The sequence below is a fragment of the Lycium barbarum genome, chromosome 6 (genome assembly GCF_019175385.1).
Source record: "Lycium barbarum isolate Lr01 chromosome 6, ASM1917538v2, whole genome shotgun sequence".
In the NCBI taxonomy this organism is placed as follows: Eukaryota; Viridiplantae; Streptophyta; class Magnoliopsida; order Solanales; family Solanaceae; genus Lycium; species Lycium barbarum.
Window position 1 is genome coordinate 106,891,393 of NC_083342.1, and position 9,953 is coordinate 106,901,345.

A 9,953-nucleotide genomic window follows, 5' to 3' on the forward strand; every position below is an offset into this window, starting at 1 on the left:
ATTGCAGCTATACGATGAGCAGAGCACCACAGTCAAAATACATACACAAACGTGGCGATAAGTAAGAATAAAAAAAAAATACAAGTATGCTGAATGAGTGGTTGAGGAGGATTATCACCTAGGGTTAAGAGAGGCGACAATTATATATGACCCCATGCTGCTGGCCTCGCTCCAAAGATTGTGGGGACCAAGGAATAGAAAATGTTGAATTGGGGGAACATAGTTTGTACGGAGCGTACTTTGATTGAGATTTAACAATGGAGCGCTGTCGGTCCTAATTGCAGATATCCTTATTTCTCTCTACAACCTCAAGAAGCCTTTTTTCTTTTTCTATTTTTCGGTCCAAACTAGAGAAAAAGCCTACAAATTTGTAACTTTGTCCTGGGATCTAAAAATTCCCTTACCTCCTGTTTGGATGGTTGTTTCCCGTAGTTTTTTAATTTATTTGTTTTCGTTGTTCTTAAAATTATGTTGTATGATGTTATAAATTCATTGTAATCTCATGATTATATAACCATAAAAAATTTCAATTTTTTTAACTAAAAATTTGATGATTTTTCCTTAGTTTCGTATTTTATTTTCCCATTATACTCTTTATTTTCAAAGTTTCTATTTTATCCGTTCCCCTAATTTTATTAATATATATAAACTAGATGCTTAATTTTCCCTCCAACGACTAATGTTAGTTCTGCCTCCAACTCCTTCAAATGTCTGAAGTCAGTTCCTTTGTGAACTCCTTTGCAAAACTTGTATTGAAACAGAGGGAGTATAAAGGAACAAAAAATCAGTAGAAACCAAAGTTTGAAGCACGTCTCTTTACTGCTTTTTTTTTTCTTTCATTTTTTCCCATTTCCAAAAGTGGTGTCCCAGCCACATTATGCACACTTCTATATAATGTGCATGCATCCTACATACAGGGTGACACTCTGAATTGCTATTGAACACCTCAAATCTCAGTCGTACTTACTAATACTCAATTGGAACTCCACTATATTAAAGCAGTGAGACGCCAAAGAAGTTAAAAAATCAGCAGCACACGCATGGATCAAACAGAAAGAAATGAAAGCTTTTTTTTTTTTAGAGCTTTAGAGCTTCATCTAGGGCACGCAAGCTTTTTTTCTTTTTTATAAAGTAATTTGAACAAACACTTGTATGCGAGGTTAAAGAGCCAAAGGCGAAAAAAAGAAAGAGATAAAAGCAGTTATTTATTGTCTTTATAATTGGGATTATCCTAGTAATTGTTGATATTTTTAATAGTTATATTAGTTAAGGGTATTTTAGTAAACTTACATGTTATTATATGTTATATACAATACCATACTGTACATTAATGAACCAGGGGAAACAACCATCCAAATAGAGGCTTAAGGGCATGTTTAACCAAATTTCCAAAATTTTATTTATTTTGAATATATTAAGAAGTATGATTTGGCTGAATTTAAGTAACTAAATTAGATAAAAGTGACAAACTTAAAATAAGTGATTGATGTGTTTCATAATCAACAATTTTTAGTTAAGAGATTGAAATACTCTTAAAGATTTAACACTAAGAATTAGATTATTAAATTCCTTTTTACACGAACATGTTGTCAAAATAGCAACAATCTTAATATATTTTTATTTAATAACTAAAGGGCATAATACATATTTTTCCGTCTCAACTTACAAAATTCATTTTATATACTAATATGTATAATCAAATTGTAAGAGGACAAGAGATCTCGTTTCCCCTAAAATATGCCCAAATCACTTTTTTTTCTTTTTAATGAGTACACTTTTTGCTCGAAAAAGTATTGTCCCTTTCTTCCATCTTTCATTTTTTAAAAGCAATCTTTCCTTTTTCACACACTACTGATACAGTTAGCACAAAAACACAAATTGATGCTTTATGGACCAAGTCAAGCCTTAGGCCTAATAATAGGGTCCACTGTTTGATCACTCCACAAGTAATAATTCTAGTAGAAAAAAATATGGAGTAGCTAATATAGTCTCAACTTTGCCCGAGATAAAACACAAGCCGACATATCCTTTAGTCAACTATGGCAATTCAAGAAGACAGATCTTTATTCAACTGTGGCAGTACAGAAAGAGAGGAATCATATGACACTAAATTTCAGAGGGAAAACGATAAATAACATGCAAAAGAGTCAAGCCTGCACTTGCAATAGCACAGCATTGATCATTTTGTTGGTGGTGGTGTAATGGAAAACTTATATGATGTCTTATAAAGAGCCTCGCCAATTCTCTGCCCTGCCACTTCACCAATGGGCACTGCATCAGAAAGTTCCTTTACGTCTTCCCCTGTGAGCTTTACTCTCACGGAACCTATGTTATCGTGAAGATTTTTTATCTTGGTTGTACCTATAATAAGAGAGGAGGCTAACTCAGTATTCACACGTCGTGTCTTTAAGAAATAACATGCAAAAGAGTCAAGCCTGCACTTGCAATAGCACAGCATTGATCATTTTGTTGGTGGTGGTGTAATGGAAAACTTATATGATGTCTTATAAAGAGCCTCGCCAATTCTCTGCCCTGCCACTTCACCAATGGGCACTGCATCAGAAAGTTCCTTTACGTCTTCCCCTGTGAGCTTTACTCTCACGGAACCTATGTTATCGTGAAGATTTTTTATCTTGGTTGTACCTATAATAAGAGAGGAGGCTAACTCAGTATTCACACGTCGTGTCTTTAAGAAATCAAAGCACAATTTGTAACGGCATCTGATTTCTTGATGCTCTCCATTTCTTGAGGCAGAAAAATTTAAACCGGAAGTATTGCACACCTTTATCTTCTTTTTTGTCTTTTAGATTTTATAATGGCATACAACCTACAAATGTTCTGGTTAACAAAGTGTCAAGTGAGTGCTACTGCTAGTCCTGCAGATTGAGAAATGGAGTGTATATACACAAAGCTTGTCTATCTCTGGATAAATGACAATACTACATTAAACGGCCAAACTTAATAGCAACTAGTTATCAATCATGTCAAGATTAATGAATAACATATCCCCCCTACACCTCTCAGCCTCTCAAATGTTGTACAAAGTCTCTTTTCGTTAATGCGCCTATATTCATCCTTACTCATTCGGCTGTTTCCATTAGCCAAAATCCTGAAAAAACAATTCACTTCTTCAGCATTTTGATGACATAGTCAGTTAGCAGAGAACCTTGCTTTTCTTACCTATTATACCTGTTTTCACATTTCTTTCTTTACAACTACTCTACGATCATCTTTGTATTAGTGCAGCTATGAGAAGAATTTCTTACCGGAATAGGTACAATATCATCCCCTTGGTGAAGGACCCATGAAATAGCAAGTTGAGCAGGAGAGCATCCATGTTTCTTGGCTATTCCTTCCATACGGAAGTATATAGATTTGTTCTTTTCAAAATTCTCTCCAGTAAACCTAGGGTGTGTAGTCTGATAGAGAGTAAATGAATCCAGATTCATAAGAGTGCAAGAAAAAGGGATTCAATGCAAAAATACATTAATAATAATGAAAACTAGAAAGAATTTAGAAGTAAGATAAACAGTTGTTTGTTTTCTTACCAAAAAGCTGTTAGCGGGCAAGCTTTCAACAACTGCTTTTCCAGCAAAAAGCCCACGTCCAACAGGGCCATATGGAACAATCCCAATTCCAAGCTCCCTAGTAGAATAAAGATAGAATGAGAGTATTGAAAAGTATATTGAAAATTTCTCAGCATCACTATCCATTAACTTTCGATTTAGTGGTTCATAATTTTAATAGGGAGAGAGGAAATAATATATTCTCGTACAAAAGGACAACAAGAAAAATGATTAATAAATATCTCCCGGGAATGTGCTCTTTTTTCAGTTAGATAGTACTCAAAATTATACTAACTAGTAGAAAGTCCAGTTAGTCTTGTCTTTGATTTAGAGGTTCTTTTCTTCTTTTTCAAAATGTGTAACGGAGTATAGAGAAACCTGCAAACTGGAATTATGTCATCCTCAATGTCACGCGTCCATAGGGAATACTCCTGCTGTACAGCAGTGATAGGATGAACTGCATGTGCTCTCCTTATCGTCTCTGGGTGAGCTTCAGACAGGCCAATATACTTTATTTTACCTTCTTCAACTAATTTTTTAAGTTCTCCCATCTGTCACACACGGCACAACAATAAGGAATAATAGAGATAGAAGTGCTTCGTGGACAAAATAAAAGCAAGATTTTTTATTAGGAATGCAGGCATCGTTGGAGACCCCCCACTCAAAGCAGATGAATATCATCTGGGCTAAGGGACCAAAATTGAACCATAAATAGGCAGAGCACTTACTGTTTCCTCAATGGGCACTGTTGTGTCTATACGGTGCACATAGTAGAGATCAATGTAGTCCACTTCTAGGTGCTTTAAGCTGGCTTCACAGCAGGAACGAACATATTCCGGAGTTCCTTTCACTGCAATCTTAGTTGGTTCGATCTTATAAATACCGAACTTTGTTGCAAGCTGTATTTTTTCTCGAGGCAATTGCTTTAATGCCTGAAACAATGAAATTCTTAGATGGGTTATGGACTACTTAAGAAAAAACAAACAGCTATTTTAACTCCATGGTAGTGGGTATTCTGCATTCCATTACCTCATATAGTACATGAGCCAAACATGAAGAACAGAATTCAGTCCAACATTGCCATTATAAACTCATTTTTTACGAATTAACACTTCCCTTCCATTTTCATTTTCTGCCAACTTAAGACATGCCAGATGGAAAAACAGAACTCTTCAAATCTGTATATCCTATAGTGGAACATATGACTCAGTTAACTATTCTAGCAACAAGTTTGTAGCAACTTCTCTTTTCCATATGCAACCAGTCGGTGCTTAAAATACTGAACAGCAAAACAAATTCAGTAGTCTGATAGGACATTCATCTGATGAAGCATGTGAAAAATGGCAACACTTCACCTTATAGCTGGACCAGCCTTTTCCAGGTTATACTAAAGAGAGCCTCATATGTGTCTCATAGAGACTAATTACAGAAGAGACCTGTTCACCACTTAGACAAGGCATATTGAATTTTTCAGGAAAAGAAAATGTTTTCTCTGTATTATCATACTACAATTTTAATGTGTACTTCAGATAGTGTAATACTATAGCCTCAACAAGTGATAGCTTATATGGAAACAAAGTTTTGTAGTTGAATGGGCAATGGCTGACACGTAACAGAAAGGATTGCAATAAGATAATGGGAAACTAAACCTAGTTAAGATGAGGAGATTTCAAGTACATTTCCCACTCATGCATCTTACCCCTCCACCCTTCTCTCTTTTCCGCATTGATACTCCTGCAACATGGTGGTTTTACACATCAACTTTATTATTGATGCATACACAAGTTTATTATATCTTATACGTTCACTGCTTTATTACGTTGAGATGATTTGAGAATCATCAAGCTGGAACCTGAAAAAAAGAAACCATATTGTACTCCACTTTCTTAGTTTTGTTAATATATACAACATTCTATGACAAGCGTAACCGATATTTCTGCTAAGAAAATGCATCTTTTGATGATCATGATTTGTGAGAAACCAATTGTCTGTACTTACCTTCCCGACCAAGTATTCATTCGAATGATCCATGCCATAAACATCTGATGTGTCAAAAAATGTGACTCCTTTATTAAAAGCCTCCTTGATTATTGCAATCCCTTCCTCCTCAGGAAGAGGAGTATTATAAACTCCAGTAAGCCCCATACAACCAAAACCTAATTTGGAGACCCAGAAAACAAAGGTTTAAATGCTGTTAATGACCATTACTCCAAAATCATATTAAAATACCTCACGAAAGAAACAATCTCGCAAAAAGGAATTAACAACTAGAAAACAAATTACTGCATCCATTTTGGAAAGGGTAGAGTGTCCTGCTGTGTTCAGAGTAAAATTTATCTATTAAAGTCACATAAAAAAGTTCATGAAATTTAGCTTCTGATCCAAAATGTAAGTCAGTCGCAATTCCGTGTAAATAACAAATCTAGCGACAGATCAGTCACCTAGAAGGGTTCTATGGGTTTAGGATCCAATAGCTTTGGTTCGAACCCTGTATATGTGTTAAGACTTCACTAAACAAGTACAAATAATAAATTTTGAATCCAATAATCAGATAGGTTGTGGTAGAATATCGAACTCAAACCCGTAATGTTCAAATCTTGGATCCACCTCTAATCCACCGGAACCAGGGGCACAGCTATGTAGGGTAAAGGGGGTTCAATTGATTCCCCTTCCTTGAAAAATTGTACTGCATATACATACATATAACTTGTTGAATCCCCTTTATATTAAGAAAGCATTTAGTGTAGTTAGAATTTCGAGCTCCACCACTGACTGGGATCAATTGAGATAGCAAACATTAATGCCTTAAGAGCTCTCTGTAGATAATATTTACAGGAAAAAGTGTGTCATATCTTCCAAAAAATACATACTCAGACTATGGATCAATGCAATGACAAAATAATGTACAATGTTCACATTACAGAAATTTACTTTTTCATCAGAATTCCACAAATTAAGTCACCAATTAGAATTGAGAAATGTGATAAATTGTGGAAAGAAAGAAAGAATGATATAGGGGTTGAAGTTATACCTCAAGTCCTTGGCTTCCCAGCTTTACTCTAGGCATCCTCCATTGCTCAAATGAAGAAAAAAAGACTCCCTTTTTACTGTTTTCTTCTCCGCTAGTTGCGTGACTAAATTTGAGTACATTTGTACTGATTGTATGGAGATATATATAACTTTCGCCATTTGCGTTTTTTCCTCTGTGTGAGGAGAGCGATTAGGTAAGCAGGTTTGCTTGCGTCAACGACTACGTTATGCCTCGTCATTTTCACAACTTCTTCCCCTTTCAGAGCAATTTTCTGTCTTACTATTTTTATCTTTTCTTTTTCTGCTAATTTATACGAAATCTCTTATATATATATATATATTTTTTTTTTCCAGATCTCTTATGCGTTAAAAACGAAAATCTCAAGCTAATAAAACTAAAAATAAAAATTAGTTTGAAAAAATTGAGATAATTTGTACTCCCTCTATCCACTGTCCTCCTTTCCTTTTTAGTTTGTCCCAAAAAGATTATTCTATTTTTATATTTAGAAACAATTTAAATGAGATGATCTACGGACACACAAATATTTAAGGCTTATTTTGGATCACACATTTCAAAAGTCTTCTTTTATTTCTTAAACTTTGTGTCAAATCAAAAGAGGACAATCTTTTTAGGACGGAAGGACTAATTTGTAATTTTTTTTAGTTTTATTATATTTTTACAATAGATCTTTATTTTTTACACATAAGAAATTTGAAAAAAATATTTTTTTATTTAAATTGTAAGAAACCAAAAAATCTTATTTCTTCGTATAATTTAGCAGAAAAAGAAAAGATAAAAATAGTAAGAAAATTCATATGGAAGGGTAAGAAGTTGTGAAAATGATAGAAGGCATAACGTAATCGTTGATGCAAGCGCTCCTGCTTACCTAATCGCTCTCAGAAACGCAAATGGCGAAAGTTATATACTGCCTCCGTTTTAATTTATGTGAATCCATTTAATTGGATATGAAATTTAAAAAAGAGGAGAAAACTTTTAAATTTATGATATTAAATCAGTCACATATGGTTTGTGTAGCTGTAAATCATTTTATAATGATAAATTATTTTCAATTATAAAAAGATATTATTTTTATTTACAGATTAATAAAAAATAAATTCACATACAACATTGAAACAGAAATAGTATATATAATGAGTACAAATCTACTCAAATTTAGTCACACAACTAGCGGAGAAAAGTCCAAAAAGAAGAAAACAGTAAAAAGGGAGTCTCCATTCCACCTTGCACTGCTGGGGTATAAAATAATAATGAAAAACCTATGACACTACCTAAAAGTGGCGAAATTAATGAGATCTTAGGGGCCTTAGGTGAGACTTATGAAAATTAAAAAAAAAATTATATTATATATAAGTGTTCAACAGATACTAATACAGTAATAAATGCTTATATACGTTCAAATTACTTGTACGCTTTAATTAATTATTTTTTTATCTCACATGGACATATGTTATAGTGTTGAATATTTATTCTCTTATCATATATACACGTATGCACTTCAATTTTAATTTCCCGACACATTTATTTTCTCCTTGCACTTTTACTTATTCACTTTTGACTTTTCAAGTTCTTTAAGAATTAATAAATGAAGTACTCCTTCCGTCCCATATTACTCGGCCACATTACTAAACTACTTTTTTGTCTCACGTGGACATATGTCATAATATTGAATATTTATTATCTTCTTATGTATACACGTACGCACTTCAATTTTAATTCTCCGTCCCATATTACTTGGCCACATTACTAAAAATATACGTCCAAATTACTTGTTCATTTATAAACCAAGATAAAATTATGTAAATCTTTCCCATCTTACCCTCTCCGTTCCATATTACTTGGCCGCATTATTAAAAATATATTTCCAAATTACTAGTTCATTTACAAAATCAAGATAAAATTAATTAAATCTTGCCCATCTTACCCTCAGTAACGAATAGCAAACATAGTCTTTTTCTTAGAGTAAAGCCAAATCTGATCCTTCTCCATTTTAAATTTAAAGTTTATAAAAATGAGTAATTTTAAAGTGACAAAATAAAAGTTGAGTCGGTTTCGGAAAACCTATATAAGCCATATTCGTAACTCTATTTCTAGACACAGATATTTCAAGACCACAAATTATATAAATTGTACACTTTGGCCAACTACTTCTTTATCTCACGTGGACGTATGTCATAGTGCTAAATATTTATTTGTAACGACCCTTCCGATCGTTATGGGAAATTAGGACTCCGTTGGGAATGTCATACCCCGTTTTAACCGGGATTATTTAGGGTACAACATATTGGTGATTCCTATTTATTTTGTTTCAAGGAGTCGCCACCTAATTAATTTAACGGTGAATTAGGACACCTAGAGGTTAACTAAGGCAAAGTTAAAACTAAACCTCAATTAATAGTCTGCTTAACCAGTGTGATTCCAGGTAAGGGCTCTATATTATCCTAAAGGGAAGGGATTAGGCATCCTTTAAAATCCGTTAACTTACGGTTATCCGACCAAACTTAGGTTAATTAATATAGACTAAGCACAAATATAATATTAAGAGAATAATTTATAAATTATTGCAAAGGTCTTAAAAGAAAAAAAATGTAATAATGCTATTTAAAATAATACTTATAGATATTACTTAAGGCTTTAAATGAGAAATATTAACTAGAATAAGACTGATAGAAAATATGATAATTTATATAGAAAGGAAATTTCAAATGCCGTTTAGCAGAAGATTTGAAATGCTAAATAACACTTAAAGATATGTTGATATGATTTTAAATACTAATACTATTTTAAAATAAAACTTATAAAAGATAATTTGCATATGAGTAATAGTTTTAATAGAAGACTTCGCAAATTTGAACTTTGAATAAGATAGCGTGATATGAATATGACTATGTAGAAAAATCTAGACTATTTTTTAAATGGAAAGCAAAAGGAAGTGAATTTTCTTTCTCATTTCTTATTAACTATGATAACTATGCTTAGCAGAAAATATGCGTGATTGATTCGAACTTGAAAGGGTTATTTATAAAATATGCTTGAATTTATATTTTTGCGTATTAGTGGCGTTTTGAAACGTTTATGATAAAATACGATTTCCTTTTACTTAAAATATATATTCGTGCCATTTTGCCAATCAATTATTCCAAATAATAAATACTATAAATAATTTTAACATGAAAAGAAGAGAATAAAAACTTATGGAATTAGTCATTAACTTCCTTAAATTATCTACCCATTACTAAGAGAAACTATTCATACTAATTTCCATAATTCACCTAAGCTAAGGGAAAGCGCAATAAGAAAAGTGTTAGTCAAATAATATACAAGTCAAAGGCACAAAA

The 9,953-nt window shown here is 32.9% G+C and overlaps 1 protein-coding gene across 5 annotated transcripts; it reads right to left on the reverse strand.

Moving 5' to 3' along the window:
• Positions 1 to 1,985: 1,985 nt before the first annotated feature.
• LOC132645283 (perakine reductase-like) lies at positions 1,986 to 6,814 on the reverse strand. 5 transcript variants are annotated; one of them, XR_009584062.1, is made up of 8 exons: positions 6,598 to 6,813; positions 5,565 to 5,722; positions 4,295 to 4,498; positions 3,945 to 4,117; positions 3,549 to 3,645; positions 3,267 to 3,419; positions 2,442 to 2,643; positions 1,986 to 2,361 (listed from the first exon to the last, which is right to left on the reverse strand). XR_009584062.1 is itself a non-coding variant. In XM_060362189.1 (7 exons), the coding sequence occupies exons 2-7, from the start codon at positions 5,709 to 5,711 to the stop codon at positions 3,098 to 3,100; spliced, it is 786 nt and encodes a 261-aa protein (XP_060218172.1). In that variant the 5' UTR covers positions 5,712 to 5,722; positions 6,598 to 6,814; the 3' UTR covers positions 1,986 to 3,097. The 5 variants fall into 5 exon arrangements, 4 of the variants coding, with proteins under 4 accessions (XP_060218172.1, XP_060218171.1, XP_060218174.1 ...); XM_060362189.1 differs by having other exon boundaries at positions 1,986 to 3,109; positions 6,598 to 6,814; XM_060362188.1 differs by having other exon boundaries at positions 1,986 to 2,643.
• Positions 6,815 to 9,953: the final 3,139 nt, after the last annotated feature.